We start from the raw sequence: 26452 nt of genomic DNA on the forward strand, positions 1-26452 counted from the left end.
AAGACAGCAAGTCCAAATCAACTTGAGAGTTCCCAAGGAAAGCTGTGGCCTCCTGCAGCTCTCCTGGAAGGGGAGCGTGTACCTGGGGGGTCCAGGCATGCCCCTCACCCGACCTGGCTGTCCTAAGGGTCATATACAAACAGTCCACCCTGATGAGGATATGTTGTTTTTTTTCCTCAACAAGGCTTTCGATGTTTTTTCTTCTGAGTTGGGAAAGTATGACTTTTATGCACTCTTTTCAGAGTAGTTAGAAACAATATTTAAAATTTTCTTTTATAAAAAAATTACAAAGGTAATTCATCTTAACACAAAAGCCAAAAAAATATATTGGAAGTACCCCTTCATCCCCAAAGCTGACCACTCTACCTTAAAAAGGAAGTACTTCAAGTCAACACTTCATTATACATCCGTTAACACTTGGTTACATATCCGTGTAGATATATAGTAAAAACCATTTCGGAAGCACCACATTTCATTTACCCTCCAAGTTAGGGTCCATGATGAAAAGTGATATGAGAAAGGGAAAAGAAAGCAGGAAAGCTTTTCTGTTTCTTTGTCCTGTGCCTAAATTAAATAGTAAGACATGAGAAAGAATACTGTTTCACCTCTCGGTCATCAACAGCCACAGCCCTGGAGCAGGACGGGAGTGGATTCTGGCCCTTCCTCTCTCATCACCGACATAAACCCTCTGAGAGCCTGGAAGTCCCAATCCTCAGTGTCCTCCCTGTCTTCCCCGGTCTGGGAGCCACTTCCTTGAGGCGTCTGACAATCCAGAAGTGAGAGTATGCACTCCTCCTTAGAGTAGAGTACCATGTCGCCATGTTGGCTTATAAAAGGAAAGCCCTGCCTTTAAGTGTTTAAAACATTTTGCAAACACGAAGCAGGATGATGCCAGTTGCTTCTCCTGCTCAGCACTGCACAGACCGCTCCAGACACTGAGTTCCTCACTGACTCTGGAGCTCAAGGCTTAAGCCAGCTCCGCAGGCGGCCAGCAAGCCCCAAAGAACACGAAGCATGTTGTTCTGAAGGCCAGGCTGTATCCCTCAACTCCAGGGATGGAGTTTTACCTCAGAAAATATAAGGCAGCTCAGGGCAGTGGAAAGAGACCTAGATTTGGAATCAGAATGACAGGGTCAGACATTTCTCACCAGCACTCAGACCTTCAGTGACCTTCCCGAGTCATAACGTCTTCATCTATAAAACAGGGATCCCAATATCCTAGGGTTATTGTGCAGCAAAAATGAGATGACACATATAAGTGTGTTCTAAAATGTGCTTTAAAAAATATATATAGATTGCACTTGAACCCTCTATCCTCTATATTATAAAAATTAGAAGCAGGTGTATTGACTTGGCCACGGAAGCTACATTTCTCCACAAAATCTTCAAACGTACACTTATCAGTCATGGATAACTAATTTTATAATGTATCACATTAAAATATAAACCTAACTTAACAAAATTACTTTATTATTAAGTGGTTTGTTTTCATATAAAATGTATAAAAATGTCTAATTCTTATATACTGTTTTTTTTCCTGCAATGAGTATGCTTTGAATTCATTAATTTAGAAAGTAAGAGAAATTAGAGAGAAAATTAGCCAAAGGCAAACAATTATGATTCAGTAAATTATAATTAAATAAAACTACTTGAGAAATAAAGAATTTATTTTTACATAAAATTTCTAGCTTGCATATTTCAGAAAATTTAAATTAGATTCATCATTAGCAATCATGTCTGCTATAGATGATATATAAACATGCATGCTATATCTATGCATATATAATAGGTATAAAATTAGGCAAGATGGCTATAAATACACAAACTAGTCTCTGAATTGTAGGTAGATTATATTCTGAAAGTTAATGAGTAAAATGGCTTATTAACAACTTGGGTATATTTTCTTATACAAACAACATTAACATAATGTTGTGGGCCCAGACTACTTCAGGAAAAATCCATATGACCCATAATTCGCCATAGGGATTAATAACTAGACAGGGACAAGAGTCATCCATAAAAAATATACACCTTCCCTTGTTGGTGCCCCCACGCTCTTTCAGTGATTATTGGAGAGCTGGAAAGGGTGGTACACAGGACTGTGTTCTGAGAGCCCAGAGAACAGATGACAATTTATTTACTTTTAGAGGAAAAAACAAACACAAAAGATCAGGAACAGGAGTAAAGAATGATGGCAGAGATGGCATATGCTATTTTCTGCTACACAGTAACATAATTATTAGCCAAAAATAACATTAAATAGAAGAACTAAGCAAGCTGGGATTCATAGGAAGTCAGAGGAGGTTGAGAAATTAGAAGAGGACTAGGAAATGTTGGCACTGTGGCTGCCATGGTAAGTGGAAAAACAGGACAGACTTAATGGGAATGTTTCCTTTTCTTCCTAATACCACACCTTCTTGTCTCCAGAAGGATTGTCCTGGGGTAGTCATAAGATGATCCAAGAGCAAAATGAGAAGCACTAAGAGAAACCTGGGGGAAAGGGGGGAACAGTTCCATAGATGGTAGTACCAGAGTTGGTACTGAGGGAGAAAAAGGAAAGAAAGTCCAAGTGCATTCCTTGCAAAGGGTACCCAAAGCCATGGCTGTCTGTGAACCTTGGTGAGAAGAACTCAAGAGAGACAGCGGCACTTGATCTTTCCCTCTCTCCCTGCCAGCCTCCCTGGTCTCTCTTATTTTTCTTCTTGGTCTACTGACCATTTTTTCTTAGTGACCTAACTGGATCTTCCTCCTCCCAACTTCTCTGATTGTTAGCCCTGGGTCCCAGATCTCAATCAAGATCCGCCCCCCCAAAAAAAATCCAAATCAGTTCCATCCTGGCATATACATACTATCACTGCCACAACAACTCCACCTCCAGTCTCTCCTTTGAGTTCCACATTCTTATGTATCTTTTACTTCTGCTAGGTGATCTCTTGAAGGCATCTCAAAAGTAATACGTACAAAATATTTCAGAGGCCTCTTGACGCTCCCCCTAATTCAACCCTCTCCCAGGGTTCTTTTTCTCAAAGAGTCACTCTCTTATTCACACAGTGGTTCAGGTCCACAGCCTGGGAGATGTCCTTGATTTTGTTTCTCTCGCATCTCAGATTCGATCCATCAGTGACCCTTCAGGTTCTGTTTTTCATATGGTTCAACTCAGCATCTTCAAAATAGATGCCAAGTCCAATTAGGTGAGCCTAATTCCACCTGGAACTACTGCTGTGGCATTCTAATTTCCCCCTTCCACTCCTCTCACCCTTACAGTCCATTCTTGGCATAGCAATGCTGCGAATGTGTAAGTCAGGTTACATCCCTTCAAGCTCAGGACCCTCCAAAAACTTATTATCACACAACATCAAAGCCTTTCTGGGTGATCTGGCCTCTGGTTACCTCTGCCTTCCTCTCCTTCCTCTCGCCCCTCACTCATTCAGCTCCCGGCATAATGGGCTTCTTGCTCTTGCTGGATCATGCAAGACTTATTTCTGTCTTTGAACAGAAAGGCTGTGCCTCTGCCTGATGGGCAATTCCCTAGAAATTTTCACAGCTTGCTCCCTCGCATCACACAAATACCATAGATTCTTCCCTGGTTAACCTATCTAAAAAGTCATCTCTCCTCCATATCCTTATGTGCTTTACTTTACATCACAGCCTTTATTACTACCTGATGTTATGTTACATACTAATTTATCGTCTTATCATTAGACTGTAAACTTTAAGAAGGTAAGGATTCTGTCCAATTTGTTCCCTACTGCTCTCCCTGAGCCTAAAATAGTCCTGACCTCGTAGCTATGTTAATGCTCATTGTTGACATCCCAAATCTTTCATTTTTCACAAGTGAAAAATATTAGTTAATCCCATTGATATGTAAAAATCACATCTTACAAAGGAAAAAAATGTTATGGTACTTGGACATTAATCCACCTTTCAGAATGTATTTTGCATGATTATTTTTTTAGTAATGATTTTCAAAACCAGTTTGATTTTTCAAATGCTTTTCAGACTTTTAAAAGTAAATACTTTCTAAATGTACACACTAGGACAGGGGAGAAAAAATGAAAAGGCTGACAAATTCTTTACTCTTATATTTTTAAAATGTGTTCTGAGATTTAAGAAGTAATTATGTAACTCTTCCTACTAAGATTTTGTTAAATAATTTACTATTTGACAGTTTGTGTCACAGTTTTTCACACTATATCTGGAGTTATGAATGAAACTATAAATGGCCTACACTATGATCTAAAGTAGAAATCCCAAGGGTAGGGTAAAATAGAAATCCCAAGGGTAAACTGTTTGTTTATATTAACAGGTTAAATACCATACATTTATCAACTACCTAGAAGAAATATTATGAATAAATGCTAATACCTTTCAAGAGTTATGAAAGTGAGCATTGCATGTCATTTATTTATGCTATGTACTCAGTGGCATGAATGTTATTAATAAACAGCTGATGCTTATAGCACGCTTACTTTGTGCCAGGTACAATCTGAAGTCTTTGATAAATTCATCTAATCCTTGGAACACCTTTACAAAGCAGCCCTATTTTACAGATGAAAATACTGAGGCCTTGAAAGGCTGTCTGCCCAATAACACAGATAGAAGATGGCAGATCTAAGATTTGAAACTAAGCAATCTAGCCCCAGAACATAAAAAGTTAACCACCAAGGAGTTACATCACATGTTCTTTGCTCTGTGATTCTGCCCTCCAGGTGTATTTCACTTAGCAAAGAGGTTTTTCATATGTAACAGATTGTCAATAATGGGAAATTCTTTCCTAAACTGTACTTTGAAGGTAGCTAATCACCTTTTGATTTGAAAATTATGGTCATGGAAAATAATTTATTTAACACATTGCTCATCTTCAATTATTTAAAGGCACACTCATTAAAATACATTTCACAGGGGCTTCCCTGGTGGTACAGTGGCTAAGCTTCCACGCTCCCAATGCAGAGTCCTGGGTTTGATCCCTGCCTGTTCAGGAAGCTAGATCCCACAGGCCTCAACTAAAAACCAGCACAGCCAAATCAAAAAGTTAATCTTTTTTAAAAACCATGTTTAACAGAAAATACATTTCCATTAGTAAAGTTGAATGTGTATAATTTCTAGACAGATTATTTTCATAAAAAGTAAGCTACAAATGATTGTAACTTACAAAAATTTACAATTAATATCTCACCCTAAATTCCAAACTACAGATATCTTACCAACAAACAGATATTGTTTAAATTTTTTCTTTTTTTAACATAATTTGAACAGTCAAAACCCATATAAAAATGTCAAGATGTATGCTAATGATATAACCTGCTTTTTAGGGTCTTAGAGACCAAAATTTTGCTGATTTATTCTTTGATTTCTAACAACTGTAAAATCATTCTCACTGGAAAGCAGAAACCACAGAGATTTTTTTTTTTAATTACACTTTAAAACTCTTCAGAATAGAATAATATGCATGTACTAAGCCCCAAGAGGATCAATTTCTTAACCACCTACCTTTTAATATCTTAAATGTCTCTGTTATTAATACACTGTCTTTTTATACACACTACTATGTATAAAATCAGAGAAGGCAATGGCACCCCACTCCAGTACTCTTGCCTGGAAAATCCCATGGACGGAGGAGCCTGGTGGGCTGAAGTCCATGGGGTCGCTAAGAGTCGGACAGGACTGAGCGACTTCACTTTCACTTTTCACTTTCACGCATTGGAGAAGGAAATGGCAACCCACTCCAGTGTTCTTGCCTGGAGAATCTCAGGGATGGGGGAGCCTGGTGGGCTGCTGTCTGTGGGGTTGCACAGAGTCGGACACGACTGAAGTGACTTAGCAGCAGCGTGTATAAAATAGATAACTAATGAGAACCTACTGTATAGCATAGGGAACACCGCTCAGTGCTCTGTGGTGACCTAAATGGGAAGAAAATCTAAGGACGACGGGATATATACACATATCTGTGTATATATATGTATGTGTGTGTATAAATATATACATATATATATGGCTGATTCACTTTATTGTACAGCAGCAACTAACACATTGTAAAGCAACTATCAGATCAGATCAGTCGCTCAGTCGTGTCCGACTCTATACTCCAATTTAAAAAAATACATTCTTTATAAGGTACATAACCTAAAAAGACCAAAAAATAATAGCTTTCAAGAATTTAAAGGGTGCCCAATCTACCAGAAATCAGTTACCCATCTATAAAGTAACTGCCAAATAAGGCTATCACCTACTAAACATATAAGCTAATAATTTTTAAAAAATCACTGTCAACTTCCTATATGTTAGATTGTCCAACACTCTGCATTCTACAGGCATGCTTTGCACTCCAGCTGTAGCAGTAAAATTACTGAAGCTGTAATTCTCTTAATATTTAAATAATATATTAAAATTTAATTTTCAGCACCTGGAAGAATCTGTTTGTGTGCCAGCAAATGAGGTAGCTGGGCCTGGAGCTCCTATACATATGGGACTCAAAAACAACCTATCACAAATAATTACTAAGCTACAGCAGCTGTAGTCACCACAGTAGTCATTTAAAAATCAGGTCAAAGTTGCTTGAATTCTTTTCCATTTTCAAGATACCATGCACATAAATTCTGTGGTGTTTATCTATTTTCCGCATTTTGTAAATTATTTATTTTTACTGATAATTGTAGATTGAGGTGGAAAGGGCAGCAAGGGCATCTTGTGATTTTTTTTTTTTAATAAGTTGGGCATGTTAAAAGAAATTAAGCTCCTGATTTCTCAGGTTCTTTAAACAGCTTACATGAAAGTGCCAATCTGAAAGCACATATATTTGTTCAATCAGTTTACAGGAAGGACATATTCTGTGAATAAAAAAACAAACAAAAAACTAAGGTATATTTACTGCTGTATGGATCTGGTGTCCACACACATTCTGTGTGCATGAAATGAGTCTAAACAAAGATATACACATACATCATCAATAAGATATCCTTCCATGTATTCTCTCTATATTTTTCCAAACCATGATGCCATCTGGTCCATGTATAAAAGAAAATAATTTAAATTTTATAATTTATTGAATTTGAGCAAATTACTAGGGGAGGGGACTACTGAATTGAAGGTTCAAAAACATTTAATATTTTAGACACTTTCACTCACGTCTAAGAAAGTAAAACTGTTTTAAAGAAAGTCTTACATAGACACAATTCCTAAGTTCACAACCCTATCTAAAATTGGATAGGTATTACATCTCCCCTCTATTTCTCATTATTCCTAATGTACTTACTGAGAAATAAAAACTCCAGAGAGCACGGACCATCTTAGAATTTTTTTCCCATCACTTTAGTGAGAGTCACATTCCTTTACCCAAAAGCTCTAGATAAAACAAAAATTAATCTGAAAAGTGTCTTTAGTAAAAGGATGACAGAAGCAATAAACTCCATACAAATAGAAAATTTAATTGCTTTATTTTTAGATTTCCAATCCAATTCTTGGATATGGAAAAGGTATAAACATCTGTTTGGGGGAAGCATCAAATAACATCCTACACCTGATATTTAGGAAGAAAATAAATTAAGATTTTTGTTGTGGTTGTTGGAGGGAAAGATGGGGATTAGAAGAAAGGAAAAAATGTACCAAGAATTTATACACTATTACCTTCAATCATTTTGATGCGAGTCATTCATACCACCACCATGCTAACAAGACATCCAATTTACTAAACAATGAATACTGAAAATACATTTAAAAAGGTACAAATGACTGTCCAAAGAATGACACTGAAAAATATTAAGTAACAGCTCTACCTCGAGATAAGCCTCGCCATTAAGGAGTTTTAATGAAGAGAGCCTTCAAAGGCTAAATCAGGAGGCATTGATTAGATTGCCTCTAACTTTGTGTTTTGACACCTTCGTCTTTCGTGGCATTATATTGTCTCTGTGCATCTTACAAAGCAAGCATTTTACTGGGCCCACACAAGAACAGGAGACAGCAACGCTTATAAAAGAGACTGTCAAGGGTGTGAGCCAAAATGGGTCTCATTTGGATTTCAAGTGAAGAAAACCCCTAATGCATTTCATTACAATGTATGCGAACCTCTGAAAAGAAGGATGGATTGGGATTCTCATCCCCATTAATTTATTGAAATGGATTCAGTTTTTTCTTGTATATCAAGAGAGACCATGTGTTTCAAGCAAGGTAACAATATTATAGTCCCAATAACCAAATATGCCATGATTCAGTATGCTCTTCTGTGAGATAAAGAGGATGCAATTTTCCTGATAATTGGGATTGGAGTTTAAAAATAAATCCTACAATAGCATGGCAACAAATAAATAGTCTTTGTTAGTATCAGTTTTAAAGATATGATCAAGCTGCTATACAACACAGGGATTGATTCAGGCTTTGTTATCAGAGCAGGCTTTTTACCATTTGAAATCCTATTTTTTTCCCCCGCTACTGTCATTCACATATTGACTTTTTACTTCATTGAGGAATTGTGTGCATAACGTAATTAGGATAACACCAAAGAAAGAGTCATATTTTATTAAAAGATAGTGAAAAGAGAATGAGACAAAGTCACAGCATTTTAAGCACTGTATTGAGGTCTATGTATACATTCCTTCATAAGAATGTTCTAGTCATCAAGGTACCTATTAGGTAATTCATGATTTTTAAAGAGGTGCTTATATTTGGCTGATTTGCCAACTTCATTAAAATGATACCCACCATTCAAAAAATTTCTATCACTAACCACAGAGAAATGCCATGATCTAATGCTTTTAGACATCCTAAATAATTTCATAAATCTACAGGATTACAAATATAAGACATATGCTCTCATTGCTCTTTAACACCATTAACATTTAGAGATGATTGATTATGTTATACCAATAACATTCAGTGAATTCAAAGCTGATCTATTTTTTATGTAAATCACACAACCTGCTAGTCAAATTAAAGGTTAAATATACATAAAGTCTTAGAATAAAATACAGATAATCTTTCACATGGAACATGGACCCATGATGCACATACTCAAATGTAATAGGATCCACAAATTCACAGGTTGCTTACTAATTAAATCCAGAAAACCAGCATGAGCAGGTCCTCCTTATGTTGTTATACATTTTATTCCAAATGGGAATAATATATCCACAGCAAAGTAGAATTGCAAAATATAGCTAGAAAACACAATTGGGAATAACTGTACATTTACAAACTTGGAAAGAACCCTCTGTAAACAAATTCCTATTCCTCATTTAAATTTTCCCAAAGATCTAACTATAAAATAGATACAGTAAGAAAACGTATAAACAAAATATTCAGCATGTGTACATACATGTTGATGTATGTGTGCGTCCAGATATTCTTCAAGCAACAGAAAACTATATACAAAAATTCTAACAGCAAATCTCAAGTCTAGTATATGATTATTTTTTCAAGTTTGTACATCTTCCTGTAATACAGACAATAGAGGGATTTTTTGATGAATTGTAATTAAATTAGAGTGATGTATGTTCCTTATTTTTATCTTGACAGTTCTTGTATTCTCAGGCAGAGCCTATTACACACAAATATACAGCATGTTACTTGTTGAATAATGTATTGCAAGGACTTAAAATTACCAGGGAGTTGCCTAAGATCTACATGTGAATACATATTTTGGCCTTAATTTTCATCAGTGCATTTCTTCAGCTGAGTATATTTTATAATCCACCAGCAAAGCAGTTAATATCAGTTTTTTTCAGGATATAACAAAGATAATCATACCATCTTTATGATATAAACTTTATGACATTCTGAATAAAACTGACAAGTATAAAATCTGATCCATAAAATAAGTGATATACTTATGTTAATTCACCTTTTAAAAGATATTATGTGTTGCTCCGTTTTTTTGACAAGGCTTCCATTCATACTAGAGACATGTTGAAAAACACTATATTTTCTCTCAATAAGGAAAATCACTTTACCCACTATCATGCTTGTTCTGTCTCAATAAAAAATCAATCATCAAATGCTTGCTTCCAAGTTTTACTTGTTAAACTGCCAATTTATGCATGCAGTTTGGCTCAGCAGAATTTCACTCAGTACCATTTCTTTCATTATTATAATTCTGTACATCTCATAAAGTGTTTTAAACTCAGGGGGTAGGGGAAGTTACGAAAGTTTATATGTGCTTCTATGCAGCAATTGATGTTAGGGTTAAAATACAGTGGTAGGATGTAGTTCCAAATAATCATTTTTAAAGAAAAAGAAAAACCATATCTTTCTGTGGTTTTTCAAAGTAATAAAGGCCTGATTGATCCCACTGACTAAGGCAATTGAATCGGTTGTCTAAATGGTAGCAACGTCAATGTCAGATATGTGGTTATCTTTTCATCTGGGCCCACTCTTGAATGTAAAAATCAGATGTTTGAAGGACATTTCACTGACCTGTTATGGCCTCTACGACTCTCAAGCACAATACTAGTATTCCTTATATAAGTGCCACATTTTGGATAAAAACCATTTCATCAATGATGCCTTTGCGACATCTGGCGGTCCTTAGGATATATAAAAATTACTTTTTGTTTTTCCAAATCTATCCGTACTTGAAATTCCAGACCAAAAGCCTTTGATACCCCCTAGCGGGGGCACAAAAGCACTCTGGCCTGTAAGCTAGGACGTGGACTACCATGAATCCATATGGTGCAAAAGGTCACAAATCTTGAGATGTGGTGACATCATGACAATAAGACACTTTTTAGACAGAAGCTGACCCATTTTGAATATAAAAAGGACCCTGATCACATGTTCCCACACATTTAATACTATGGAGAAAAAAGAAATATGCTAAGTGCTCTACACAGACACTGAGCAGTGGTGTTTAAGGGCACCTAGAGTTCTCAGACTTGAGGAATACTAACCAGAGATTCCTTGCAAGATTACTTTAAATCATCTCTGCATCCTGGTTCTTTATAAGTTGATGCTCAGCAAATGTTAATAAGCGGAGAAGAAGTGGCTGAATCACAGGGTGCATGTTTCTATGCAACCTCTTTTTTAAATTATTAATCCAGCCATACTGAAGCTTGTTCTACATGCTTCAGCCTCTATTTATATTTCTAGCAAAGCACGGAACTTGAATATCACTTTATGCAGAAGAAAAAACTGCCCTTTGGATTTTTATTCTTGTTCTACAGCCAATTCAGTATGAGGAAGGGGGAATAAAAACTCATTTCCATCTCTTCATTACACTCTCTACAGGTATATTTGCTGTCCACATTGAGAAATCATGACTTCACTAATTCTTTGCTCAGCAGGAGGAAATTACACGCACTGTACAGTTGATTTTTCATTTATTCTATGTCTTGGTGAAGTAGCACACTTGACAGCAATAAGATCAAATTCAAGTGCACTGTGCTTATTTTCTATTTTCAACCTTCCTCTCAAATATTTATCTGAAAATCTATATCATTTTGGCTATAAACCAGTACTTTCAAGGGGTTTTCCAGAGAAAAGAACCTAGTTTTTCCAGATTTTGTTTTATAGCCAATATTTAATATGTATCTCATTTTTGATTCTTCAAGTGATTAATAATTAATAAGCAGTCAGTGTAATAGATAGCAGATTCACTTCTCCTGACACAATACTAAGATTTATTATATATATGCATACATTACTTAGTTTCATTCAAGATATTTGTTTCATAATTGAATCAATTTATTTTTATTTATTAAGAAAATATAGAAACTATCCCTGTAGAGATGAGCTTGAATTTACATGTAACCTTTTAAAATTTCATATATATTAAAAATTATCAGATGTCTTCCATTAGTTACATACTGCTCTTAGGGTGGCAATGACTTCCCTTGTTAGTATTAACAGATTGAAATTAGAAATGGATATACTTACCTTTTAAAATTATCCCATGTTCTCCAATTTGACAATACAGGATCATATAGAACAATAAAGTAAATAGAGCTTGATACTGCATTCCCTTGGAATTGTTTAAAAGGATCTTATGTAATTGAGAAGGCAGTATGATACAAAAAACACCAGTGTGCATTATTTTTAAAAAGATATGAGGAAAAAAAGTAAAATAACCTATTATCACTATATTATTCATTAATATTTTAGATTATAAGATGGTTTGATAAATAATAAAGTAAAAACTATAATGAAATACATTGAGTAAAATTAATGACATTTAATCAAATACCACTCTTTGCCTAAAACATTCATAAATATTACAATAGAAGCTAAAAGAAACTGACAACAGACATACCTTTATAATAATATGGATTAAATCTTTTAAAATGTTAAAGCAATAATTTTGATGAAGAATAATACCAAATACATAATCCTCCTACCTGTAATTACACACAAAACTAGCAAAAAATGTTTTCAATATGACTACACATATAGATATAAAAAGTAAAGTCATAATTCTACAGTAAATTTCATTTTCTTGATCTGTCTTTTAGGAATATATTTGTAGGATATTATGGAGAAATTTTAGTATGCAACTTCCAGGGCCACACCAAGAATTACCAAAATAAATTCTGCCCTCAACTCTCAATACAAATAAATGGAAATTTTGCTACATTATCTAAGTGTTTATTAAAGTTATTTTGTTTTGTGAAGGCCATGTTGGAAGCACCAAAAAAGGTGAAAAGACATAGAAGAATTAAGAAGAGTAAGAAAATTAAATGGAAATCAGCAAACAACTAAATGATGTTAAATATGGAAGGCACTGAAGGAGATCCAACATAAGCATAATTGGTATCTCTTAAAAAAAAAAAAAAGAATTAAACAAATGGAATGGGGAAAATATCCAAAGATATAATTTAAGAAAACTTACCAGAAATAGATTAAGATGTGAATCAACAGATTGAAGGGACACATTCTCTTGGGGAAACTGACACAGAATGATGAACATTCTGATGCTGGGAAAGACAGAAGGCAGGAGGAGAGGGGATGGCAGAGGACGGGATGTTGGATGGCATCACCAACTCGATGAACATGAGTTTGAATAAGCTTCAGGAGCTGGTGATGGACACGGAGGCCTGGTGTGCTGCAGTCCACGGGGTCGCAAAGAGTCAGACACGACTGAGCAACTGAACTGAACTGACTGATACACATCAAGACATAACCTGTGAGAGAACTGATCTTCAAAGGTGAAGGAACAACTGTTTTTGTCTTTCGAGTTTAAATATCAAGTTACTATAAGAGGGAAAAAATTGGCTGGCTACTTAAAAGGAAACGATACTAACGAGAGTCCACAGAAGAAATGAAGAGCACCAGAACAGGTGAATACACTGGGTGATAAATTTTAAAAGACTAAATAGATATTACCACCCTTTCTTTACTCTTCACTATTTTCTCAATTTTTTAAAAAGAATAGGTTCATAAAGTGGTACTCAAAAATGAATTATTGGGTTTAAAACGTATATAGATTTAATACATATGGCAATAATAGCACAAAAAAAGAGGGAAGAAATGGAAAAATATAGGAGCAAAGTTCCTATGAAGTAAATTGTAAAAAGATGCACATTTTAATACTGAGAGCGACTAATAAGGAAATAAGTCAAAAAGTAGGAAAAATTCAGTTGAGGGGCAAAATGTTCCACGACAGGACAAATCTGCTACCAAACTGATCTACCATTCTTAATGAGATTCAATGCATGCTTTCACAAGATTTGTTTGGATACAAAAAACCTTTCAGCTCTGAAAATTCTCTATTCTTTTCCTACTTTGGAGACTCTGTATGTCTAATCTCTGGTATGGAAAAAAACTACCCAGGGGTTCCCTGATATTTAAATAAAATGTTTAGTTGAATTAACATATGAGATGTTCTTAGCCTATATGCCAATACATATCATTTATATAAAATCATTTATACAAAATGATTAAAAACAAATTTTGTTCCACATATGTCTATTATTACAAACATTATTAGTTAATATGAACATTGATATGTATTTCACATTTGTCACAGTTCAGGGCCCCCGAGTATTCTTTTCTTATGTTGCTGTAAGTTCAGGGCAATGGAAGACAATACAACAGCCTAAATGATTAAGCTAATAAGATTAATATGATACTGCTACAATAAACTATATTAATTATTCTGACATATGTGAAAAAGTTCACAATGGATACACGTTAATGACCTTCAGCTACTCTAGAAGGCACATGGAGTTATACAGACCTTACTTGGAGTATCAAATACAAGCATCAATTAAGAGCCTTAATGGAGTCAAGTTGGAGTGGGAAAAAGTAAAATGCAGCAAAATTTTATAGTTTGCAAAAGTCAAATTCTACAACCATTCACCAGTATACTAGGACTAGAAAAGGCTTGAGATGTACTAATTAGGTACAAAAGAACACAGTCCGTAAAGATCTCTATATTTACTGTCTATTGTTTTCAAGCATAAACCTGCTCTTGGACTCCATAATTTTAGTCTGATGTTCTTTCTTTCAAAGATGTTTCTTTCTGTTAATGAGGAGAAGCCTGTTTATGATAGCCTGAAAAAGTAAAAGTTCCAAATATAAAATGATACTATTTGCTAGTAATAAAATAGAAAACACTAATCATTAAAGATTGTCCTTTAAAAGGGCAAAAAAACTAATATTTATAAAGGGAAATTGTTTTATAAATCTTACTACATAAAAAACTTCAATTTCCAAAAAAAAAAAAAAATCATTAGGAAAGTGAAAAGGCAAGCCAAGGAGTAGAAGATATTTGCAACAAAGGGTTTGTATCTCCTCATCCATACATCTATTTATCTATATATTTTTTCATACAGAACAATAAAGAAAAAAGATCAAGAGGCAAATAGGCAGGAGGCTTAAAGACATTTCACCAAAGAAGATATCTAAATGCTTAAAAAATAAATGAACAAAATGTTCACCATCATCAGTAATGACATTTGTCAGAATTTCTATAACCATATTTGTACTGGTGAGGATATGATGCAGTGAGAACTCATATACTTGTAACGGGCAATATACTCTAAGGCCTAGCAATTCTACCTGTATGTATACAACATAAATTGCCTACACATAATACCAAGATTCATAAACATGAATGTTCCCAGCCACATTATTTATAACAGCTAAGAACTGGAAACCATCTAAATGTTCATCAACAGTGGAATGGTTGAGAAACTGAATGTTATCATAAAATGGGATACTCTACAACAATGAAAATGTACAACCTTCAGTTATATTCAATTGGATGGGTGAATCTCACAAACATAGCAAAAGCTAAAATCAATTAAAAATGTATGATTTTACTTATGATAAGTTTTTTAAAAGAGCAAATTACCCATCCCCCCAAAAAAAACAGAAAATAAGTATGTCAAGGATCTGGAAAAATTGGAACCTTTATGCACTGCAAGCGGAAATGTAAGATGTTTCAGTCACTGTGGAAAACAATGGTAGTGCTCAAAATATTAAGCATAGAATTACTATATGATACAGCAATTCCACTTCTGAGTACATACTCACCAAGATTGAAAGCATGAATTTCAACAGATAGTTGTAAACCCAAGTTCATGGCAACATTATGCACAATAGCCAAAAGGCAGAAGAGATCCAAGTGCCCAGCAACAGATAAATGAATAAACAAAATGTGGTATATATACACAATTGTATCTAACATGGCCTGAAAAAGTAAGGACACTCTGTCAGATACTACAATATGGATGAACCTAAAGAAATGATGCTAAGTGAAATAAACCAGTCACAGAAAGACAACGGTAGCATAACTCCACTTACTTGAGATACCTAAAAGAGCAAAATTAATAAACACAGAAAGTAGGATGGCAATTGCCAGGCTTGGGAGAAGAAAGGAATGGGGAGTTATTAGTTAATTGATAAGAGTCCTGGGTTGGGAAGATGAAAATGTACTGAAAATGGGTAGTGGTGATGACTGTAAAATAAAGTGAACTACTTACGCCACTGAATTGTACATTTAAAAAAAAATTTTAATGGCAACTCTTACATGTATGTTACCACAATTAAATAAAACACAAACTTGCACTGAAGTGTTAGAAGTAAAGATAGTAAAAAAAAAAAAAAGAAGAAGAAGAAGAAGTAAAGATAGTGCTTAATCTTTGGGAAGAAGGGAGAGGATAGTATTTAGAATGGATCATGGGGGTGGGGTAGATTCAAGGGTGCTGGCAATGTTCTATTCCTGAATATTGGCTATCAGTGGTGGTAGATGAATATTTGCTTTAGGACAATTCATAAAGTGTCACACTTAAGTTTTATGTCCTTTTCTGTTATATTTTACATTAAAAATAGCATGTGTATATTACAGGCATGTTTGGGCTTCCCAGGGGGCGCTAGTGGTAAAGAACCTGTCTTCCAATGCAGGGAACATAAGAGATGGGTGTTTGATCCCTGGGGCGGGAAGATCCCGTGGAGGAGGGCATGGCAACCCACCCCAGTATTCTTGCCTGGAGAATCCCCATGGACAGAAGAGCCTGGCGAGCTGTTACACTCCACAGGGCTGCAAAGAGTTGGACAAGACTGAAACAACTTAGCACGCACGCATTGTAAGAATATTAACATTCAACAGAATATTTGAATCATGTATCATTACAACTTGTATTTTGCCAGCAATCTGGAGTGAAAAGGACTCAGGCGGTGGAGTCAACCATCACCTTTGACTTGAATTCCACCCTGGTCGTGTAAAAACTGTGTGACATTCAGCAAACCCTTATCTTCTTTCAACCTATTTCCCTAAAAATATGACAAGTGTTTAACACAAAGTTCTGAGAATTAAAAGTTTGTGTAAAAATGTACAGCGTGTTGCCAATCAAGTAACAAGTGGTCTAAACGTATGAGGCTCCATAGGCTTTCCTTAGAAGACAAATTTCTTCACATTTTATTTTTTTGTTTGTTTTGAAAAAGTTCATGTATGATTTATTATTAGAAAAAATTATTTTCAAGTATTTTATAAGGAAATAGATGCCTGGAGGACAATTTTTCTCCAATATTACATTTTTTTTTTTTACCTTCTTTTTTCTTTCTTTTTTTTTTTTTCTTTAATAGAAAATTATTTAATTAGTATACATGTGTTCCCCATCCTGAACCCTCCTCCCTCCTCCCTCCCCACACCATCCCTCTGGGTCGTCCCAGTGCACCAGCCCCAAGCATCCAGCATCATGCATTGAACCTGGACTGGCATCTCATTTCATACATGACATTTCACATGTTTCAATGCCATTCTCCCAAATCCTCCCACCCTCTCCCTCTCCCACAGAGTCCATAAGACTGTTCTATACATCAGTGTCTCTTTTGCTGTCTCGTATACAGGGTTATCGTTACCATCTTTCTAAATTCCATATATATGCGTTAGTATACTGTATTGGTGTTTTTCCTCCTGGCTTACTTCACTCTGTATAATAGGCTCCAGTTTCATCCACCTCATTAGAACTGATTCAAATGTATTCTTTTTAATGGCTGAGTAATACTCCATTGTGTATATGTACCACAGCTTTCTTACCCATTCATCTGCTGATGGACATCTAGGTTGCTTCCATGTCCTGGCTATTATAAACAGTGCTGTGATGAACATTGGGGTACACGTGTCTCTTTCCCTTCTGGTTTCCTCAGTGTGTATGCCCAGCAGTGGGATTGCTGGATCATAAGGCAGTTCTATTTCCAGTTTTTTAAGGAATCTCCACGCTGTTCTCCATAGTGGCTGTACTAGTTTGCATTCCCACCAACAGTGTAAGAGGGTTCCCTTTTCTCCACACCCTCTCCAGCATTTATTATTTGTAGACTTTTGGATCGCAGCCATTCTGACTGGTGTGAAATGGTACCTCATAGTGGTTTTGATTTGCATTTCTCTGATAATGAGTGATGTTGAGCATCTTTTCATGTGTTTGTTAGCCATCTGTATGTCTTCTTTGGAGAAATGTCTATTTAGATCTTTGGCCCATTTTTTGATTGGGTCATTTATTTTTCTGGAGTTGAGCTGTAGGAGTTGCTTGTATATTTTTGAGATTAGTTGTTTGTCGGTTGCTTCATTTGCTATTATTTTCTCCCATTCTGAAGGCTGTCTTTTCACCTTGCTAATAGTTTCCTTTGATGTGCAGAAGCTTTTAAGTTTAATTAGGTCCCATTTGTTTATTTTTACCTTTATTTCCAATATTCTGGGAGGTGGATCATAGAGGATCCTGCTGTGATGTATGTCGGAGAGTGTTTTGCCTATGTTCTCCTCTAGGAGTTTTATAGTTTCTGGTCTTACGTTGAGATCTTTAATCCATTTTGAGTTTATTTTTGTATATGGTGTTAGAAAGTGTTCTAGTTTCATTCTTTTACAAGTGGTTGACCAGATTTCCCAGCACCACTTGTTAAAGAGATTGTCTTTAATCCATTGTATATTCTTGCGTCCTTTGTCAAAAATAAAATACATTTTCATTGGATAGTCAAGAATATTCTTGTGTGGAAACCAGCTATGAAGAGTACAGATCAAGTTAAAAACTTCCCCAAACTATGTCATTTGAGAAGCTATAGTTCATTCTTTCCATTTAATTAATAAAATTAAAAAAATAAGCAGACTGGATTTATAACTTTGCTGTGAGGGTATATACTTCAAAAATGAGAAGAGACAATAAAACCAAGAAACAACAATTAGTCAAATGTTTTTAAAGAGCTATTTATTAGAATAATGAAAGAAAAATTTTACCTTTTAAGCATTGCTACCACTTAACATTTTAAAAGATTCCTTTTGTATGCAAAAGACAATGGGCCAATCTGATTTTCTATATACCATTTATAGAGGTTTAACTGTATATCATATAAAGCTTCCAGTTTCATCCAAATCTACTGTTAAATTACCCATGTAATTATCCCAGTAGAAATCATTATACTTTTTATTATTAATTTTATTAACACTTTACTGGTAGGAGTCTGGGTATATTGAAATGTACTTCTCAGAGTTTTCATTATGACAAGTAAAGGGAACACTTTATTATTTTACAGGGGGAGAAGTGTGTAATTACTAAGCCACTAATAATATAGGTAAAAAATAAATGGCCATTAGGCTTATTTCAAAGCATACTTTTCAAAGATTCCAATGGCAGCAACTTTATATATATATTTCCATTAAAATGAAGCTAATTCAGTTCTGTATTCTACCTATGATGAGACTATGATGTGACAGCTCTTTCTTCTAATTTCTGTCAACGAGAGTAGTTACTAAAAGTTATGCATAAATGTACACAGATAGGAAAAAGGGGTGGGAGAAGGGGAAATTTTATGAGGATGCTCAAAACAAATGTTTTCAGAGTAATATGAGCAAAGAATATTGTGTGTAAATGGAAATTTCAAAATGCTTATATATCTTTTAGTGGGAATTTTAAACTTTATTATGTTTCTTATATACTTTACTTTCTAATCATACAGCATTATTAACTGTTCTCAATCAAATTAAATTCAGTTAATAAAGGATCACAGGTAAGATATTGATTGAAATTTTGGTACTTCAGTAAATTCTCGGTATATAATTCTCATTTTTCTATTCCCTTTCTACTATAATCTTATTGATTCTCCAACTAATTTCAAATCAAAATAAATACTTACTGAGTGCTTCCTCTGGGCATATATCTATACCAAGAGTAAATCAATTTGATTGCTTCTTAACCAAGAATTCCCAGTAGAATCCTGGGTATATAGAAGTTATATAAATATCAGATAAATATATAATAGCAAATGAAAGTGAAGGAGGAAATTGAAAAAGTTGGCTTCAAACTCAACATTCAAAAAACTAAAATCATGGCATTCAGTCCCAACACTTCATAGCAAATAGATGGGGAAACAATGGCAACAGTGACAGACTTCACTTTCTTGGGCTCCCAAATCACTGCAGATGGTGACTGCAGCCATGAAATTAAAAGACACTTGCTCCTTATAAGAAAAGCTATGACCAAGCTAGATAGCATATTAAAGAACAGACACATTACTTTGCCAACAAAGCTCTGTCTAGTCAAAGCTATGGTTTTTCCAGTAGTCATGTATGGACGTGAGAGTTGGACTATAAAGAAAGCTGAGTGCCGAAGAATTGATGTTTTTAAACTGTGGTGTTGGAGAAGACTCTTGAGAGTCCCTTGGACTGCAAGGAGATCCAATCAGTGCATCCTAAAGGAGATCAGTCCTGAATATTCATTGGCAGGACTGATGCTGAGGCTGAAACTCCAATCCTTTGGCCACCTGATGCGAAGAACTGACTCATTGGAAAAGACCCTAATGCTGGGAAAGATTGAAGGCAGGAGGAGAAGGGGACGACAGGGGATGAGATGGTTGGATGGCATCACTGACTCCATGGACATGAGTTTGAGCAAGCTTCTGGAGTTGGTGATGGACAGGGAGGCCTGGCATGCTGCAGTCCACGGGGTCTCAGAGTCAGACAGGACTGAGCGACTGAACTGAACTGATATAATATCAGATAAATACTAGAAATAGCAGAGTTTGTTCAGTTTTACTTAGATAACTATGAAATGGGCCACATATTAACTCTTTATTAATTTCTAGTTGTACAAAATTCACCCCCGCCCCCCACATATTCCTACTCAGTTCTTCCAAAGTAACTTTTCAATATCAAGTTAAGGTCAACAAAAGAGTAGTAATCAAAATGCTTTATGGTAATTTATACATAATCTACTAATATTTTGGCAGAACAGAGATTAACAAGGAATGTGAATTAGAGTATGATTCACTAAAGGACATAAACTTTAATCTCTATTTCCTTTTTCACACCCTGGTTTATTTAGTATTTATTTTATCTTTCCAATGGACAGAGAAACAACTAGACTTCTCTGGTGATGCATCATTAAAAAAATACAAAGAGACTAAAACCCAATTAAAATTACGATCTCTTACAGATCAAAAGAAAACCCCCCAAATCAAGCAGTTTACCTGAAGTAAAAATTTCTTTTAGTTAGAAAAAAAAGTATTTACATGGTTCTCCCATTAAAACATATCTACAGATATTATCTTCTTTGTGAAAACACTTCTGAGTGCACAAATCAAACTAATATACATGCTAAAAAAATGGATTTTCACTACTGCTAAAGCCTTGACACAGGCCAATTCAATCCTCCTTCCTTTCTGTAATACAAAAGAATAGATCCTTAAGATAAAGGATATTAAATAACCAATAGAAAACAAAATTAAAAATAAAACACTAATAGAGATTTTTATGATAGAAAAGGTGGCCAAATTTCTTTACTAAGAAATTTGAATTTTATGAAATAAAATAAACATTTCATAGCAAGCTTGGAGGAACGTTAACATCTCAGACTCACATCTTAAAGACAAAAGAGTTGGAATTTTGCTGTGTTAAAATGTTTATGGATGGGTCTAGTTTGACAATTTAGCCCGTCGGATGTGACTTTCACAGTCTGTTGGCAGTTTGTAGGCAAGCCATCACACCTGTGACGCTGCGGTTGATTAATGAGTCTTTCAGCTCATTGCTACCATCTGAAGGAGGGCTATGGCCTTTCTGAGCTTCAGTGGTTTATTCGCCTTAAACTGCGGGCCTGCTGAGGTATCTTCCATAAGAAAATCACACCTGGTTAAAGCTAATGAAAACTTCAATATGTCATTTTCTAGACAAGTCAAAAAGCATGTAAAACTAGACAAAAGATGTATTCAGGTAACATGAATGTAGTTTTGTCATAACCTGCCAATCCAAAAAGTCACATTAAAAAAGTTTTCCTATGACATATTTCAGGGTCGACTTGTCGAGTGGTAATTCTAAATTCTCTGTACTGTAAGAGGGCTTCTACAGCGCCAGCTCTTACGCTGCACACTCTACCTATTTTCATCAGAACTAGGAAGGTTCTAGTTCCCGACCAGATAGCTATGTAGCTTTAATTGTCTACACATGATCAGTCCCACTGGCAAATTTTTAGGCCTTATCTCAAGATTCTCACCTTCAGTTGTTCTTCTTGAAGTGCGCCTGGTATTCCAAGACTTCTCGAGTGCAAGGTAGCACTGCTCCTGTCTTCCCCCTAATCTTGCTCTAGAGACTGAAAAGGCTTTTAAAACAAAACCACGTAATGCCCTCCTTACGCTCATGAAGTGTGAACTAGAGAAGAGGCAGGTGTACTGTGAAAACAACCTAGTATAAGACAAAACGGTGGGCAATTAAGGACACATGGAAGACAAGAATCTTTTTCTCAGGGTTTCATTCTTTAGCTTCATTTTTGAATCACTTTGAATTTCCAAAACTTCAATAACATTGAAATAAATACTAAAATGTATTTTTAAAGTAAATACTTATTACTCTTTAATCTAGATTTTGCACCAGCATTCCCTTCCACAGTTTACATATTTTATACAAAGTTTAGTTTTAAGTGACAGAAAGACTAAAAAAAAATTCTCAGTACTATCAATAAGTGGGCAGCTAAAAATCACAAGTCTCCATTCTGTCAGTCACCATGTTCTGACCTTTATATTTTTATCACAATCACTGCTACTTCTCCAACGGCTTATTTGATGCCTGTATTAAGAATTATAATAAAAGATATTTAGTAGTGTACTAATCTTGTAATGTGGTGATGTTTATTTGGAAGGAATGTTTTTGGCTGATAAAAATATTGATTCCTTCAAGAACTTAACAATGTCAACAATGACTTTTAAGCACTCATGTAGTATTTGATTATTTCAACAAGTTTTCAAATTATTGTATCAATTGTTTCTATTTTGGCTGCAAAGTTAAATCACATGGAAAACTTTTAAAAAGTACAAATGAATGACTGTGCCTCGACTAAGACATTTTTTAGTTTTTTTTTTATTCTCTTCCCAAGTAACTCTATTAATAACATGTGTCCATGATTAAGTATCACTGCACTGTATAATAATCCTCATGCTCATTTTGCTAACCTAAAAGCGTAAAAAAAACTTGTTCCTACCAAGGAAAAGATATTTCTCAAACTCAGCTGGAAAATAAAGTCATCAGTCTTTAGGGTTCTTAGATCTAGTATTTCAGTTTATAAGAAAATACGCTGGACCATGAGACAGAAACCCTGGGCTTAAGTTGGTATTCTGCTACCTACTAGATCCACGTCTTCAGTAAGGCCCTCAAGACAAATATTTTCTAAATGATAAAATGAGAAAGTTAAGAGGTCTTCCAGCTTTCAAAGCATGTTCTCAAATGATTTCCAAGGGTGCAGAGTGCTGTTCTTAAATATGAATCAGAGAATCACTGGATTGCATAAATAAAGTTCAGACTTAAGCCACAATGAACAAATGTGCATCACAAAAGCCGTCGCGCTCCTCTCCTGTCTGTGCCAGACGTTGCTAATTGATCTTAGCATTACAGAAAAAAGGGGTTCCCCGATGGCTCAGATGGTAAAGTGTCTGCCCGCAATGTGGGAGACCCAGGTTTGATCCCTGGGTTGGGAAGATCCCTTGGAGAAGGAAATGGCAGCCCACTCTGGTATTCTTGCCTGAAAAATTCCATGGACGGAGGAGCCTGGTAGGCTACAGTCCATGGGATGGCAAAGAGTCGGACACAACTGAGCGACTTCACTTTCACTTATAGAAAAAACAAAAACAAAAAACAACACTCTCCTGGAGTTTTCACTCATGATAAAACTATATTCTATTTGGGAGTTAAGTACTTATGCACTGTTGAAGGAGTTCAGGACAGGCACCTCAAAGTATGCTGCTTTGGTGTACTGATTATTTTGAGCTGAAGATATCTGAAACAGCCTGTACAGGGAGAGGAATTCTCTGAACTCTCCTATCTGCCTAAAGACAGAGTCTCCGAAAGGAACTCAATTACCATAAATCCCCTTCCCAGATGTATCATTAACCTAGGAAGACTGATTGTTCTCACAGGAGAAGAGATTAGAGGTCAACACCACACCCAAACTATCTGGGTTTGTCTGATAATGTCACAAACTATCACATTGTTATTTAGTCGCTAAATTGTGTCTGTCTCTCTGCAACCCCAAGGACTGTGTAGCCTGCCAGGCTTCTCTGTCCATGGGTTTCCCAGGCAAGAATACTGGAGTGGGTTGCCATTTCTTCATCTTCCCAACCCAGGGATCAAATTCGCATCTCCTGTGTCTCCTGCATTGGCAGGTGGAATCTTTACCCCTAAGCCACCTGGGAAGCCACACAAACTATCACACTTCACAATATTCTTCTAAAAACTTGTTCTTCTTTCCTAAAAATCTTTTACTCTCCCATAAGTGGCCTACATTCCTTCTCCCCTTCATCTGCTAAGATGATATATAAGTTCTCAAATCTCACCATTTTGGAGGGTATTCACTTTTTCTCCCTGGCAATACACCTGTGCAAGTAATATTAAAGACAAACAAATTTGTGAACCTTTTTTCCTATTAATCTGTCTTTCTCTATTTATTTTATAGACCCAGCTATCAAACCTAGAAGAGTAGAGGGAAATTTTTCTGCATCTCCCTTGTTTTCTTTAAAGAGATGATGTTAACAGAGTAGTCAGCAGAGGACCAAAAATGTCCAGAAAGTATAAAAACTTGTTAGCACAATTCAGAAACAAGAATGCCGCTGCTAAGTCGCGTCAGTTGTGTCCAACTCTGTGCGACCCCATAGACGGCAGCCCACCAGGCTCCCCCATCCCTGGGATTCTCCAGGCAAGAACACTAGAGTGGGTTGCCATTTCCTTCTCCAATGCATGAAAGTGAAAAGTGAAAGTGAAGTCGCTCAGTCGTGTCCAACTCTTAGCGACCCCATGGACTACAGCCTACCAGGCTCCTCCGCCCATGGGATTTTCCAGGCAAGAGTACTGGAGTGGGATGCCGTTGCCTTCTCCTGACTCATAATACGTGCTTTAGGTCTTAATGGCAGGCATATAGCCCCATGGAGAGATGGTTCACTCCTACTCATCAAAAACCTGTCATAACCTGGCTTCTAATGTCAATTTACCTTGAGGGAGAGAATGAATAGATCTGCTTCCAGTTGTATTTTTCACTGTAAATTGGTAAGACGGAGCTCTGGTTTTACACAAGTTTCTATGAGTTTTAAAAGACGCTTACTCCTTGGAAGAAAAGTTATGACCAATGTAGACAGCATATTAAAAAGCAGAGACATCACTTTGCCAACAAAGGTCTGTCTAGTCAAGGCTATGGTTTTTCCAGTGGTCATGTATGGATGTGAGAGTTGGACTATAAAGAAAGCTGAGCGCAGAAGAATTGATGCTTTTGAACTGTGGTGTTGGAGAAGACTCTTGAGAGTCCCTTGGACTACAAGGAGATCCAACCAGTCCATCCTAAAGGAGATCAGTCCTGGGTGTTCATTGGAGGGACTGATATTGAAGCTGAAACTCCAATACTATGGCCACCTAATGCAAACAGCTGACTGGCTCAGACGGTAAAGCGTCTGTCTACAATGTGGGAGACCTGGGTTTGATCCCTGGGTTGGGAAGATCCCCTGGAGAAGGAAATGGCAATCCACTCCAGTACTATTGCCTGGAAAATCCCAGGGACAGAGGTGCCTGGTAGGCTACAGTCCGTGGGGTGGCAAAGAGTCAGACATGACTGAGCAACTTCACTTTCCTTTCCTTGGTGCTGGGAAAGATTGAAGGCAGGAGGAGAAGGGGATGACAGAGGATGAGATGGTTGGATGGCATCACCAACTCGCTGGACATGGGTTTGGGTGGACTCCAGGAGTTGGTGACGGACAGGGAGACCTGGTGTACTGCAGTTCATGGGGTCACAAAGAGTCGGACACAACTGAGCGACTGAACTGAACTAATGAGCCAGTGTTTCTATGAATCCATGTTACCAGACTTTCAAAGCTGAAAACCAGATCATAGACTAGGATAGAAACACCTCTAAAATCATGTCCTGCCCAAGGGGTCAGCTGGTCCTCTAGTGAGGCATTCAGTGAGAAAAACATGAATATAATAGGAAATAAATAGTTTCCAAATGAAGTATTTTCTCATATAAACTAAGAAAAAAGAAGCTTAAAAATGTGCCAAAACCTTTCCATTTTTGCAGGCTTTTTTCCCCCATATTTATAAACAGTAACTTATAAAATGTTGCACTGATACAGTAAGATGAGAGCCGGTGCTCTCTGAGGGCAGGACCCCCATCCCATTCAGCCCTAGATGCCATCTCTCGTGATAAATCCTTTACCAGAAGACAGACTAGTCACACCATCTGCTGCCTCCAGGGAGATATGTTGCACATTTCAAAGTATGGCAATATTCCACTATAGCATAATGAAGAAAATGGAAAACATATTAGCAACACTGAACACTTTGGGGAAATTTCATTTTCAAATTGTGTGCTGTTTTGCCTTGAAAGAAGTAAAATTATTAAATAAAATGTGTGAGAGGAAGCAAATATTCCTCCTTGTAGCAAAATTACGAATGCTTTTACTTTGTGAAAAATAACAGTATTTCCAACAAACGCATTAAAGTCACACATTTAATCCACATTCTTGGAGTTGTTATGAACAAGCATCTATCACCGACATGCACGTCCTTTTGCTAAAA

At 36.1% G+C, this 26452-nt stretch overlaps 1 protein-coding gene across 6 annotated transcripts in view; it reads right to left on the reverse strand.

The window, feature by feature from the left end:
• The window catches only part of KIAA0825 (KIAA0825 ortholog), a 428558-nt gene that overhangs the window by 156254 nt on the left and 245852 nt on the right, over window positions 1-26452 (reverse strand). The window contains exon 21 of one of the 6 annotated variants that reach the window (XM_086413111.1): window positions 23548-23682. The exons of the other annotated variants lie outside the window; for them this stretch is intronic. Within the exon in view, the coding sequence (XP_086269237.1) occupies window positions 23592-23682 (91 nt within the window). The 3' untranslated portion in view covers window positions 23548-23591. Of the gene's footprint in view, window positions 1-23547; window positions 23683-26452 lie in introns of those variants that run through there. 6 annotated transcript variants of the gene reach the window in all.

The sequence above is a fragment of the Bos grunniens genome, chromosome 7 (assembly GCF_055505025.1).
Source record: "Bos grunniens cultivar Pamir isolate PY7600 chromosome 7, Bosgru_T2T1.0, whole genome shotgun sequence".
NCBI lineage: Eukaryota > Metazoa > Chordata > Mammalia > Artiodactyla > Bovidae > Bos > Bos grunniens.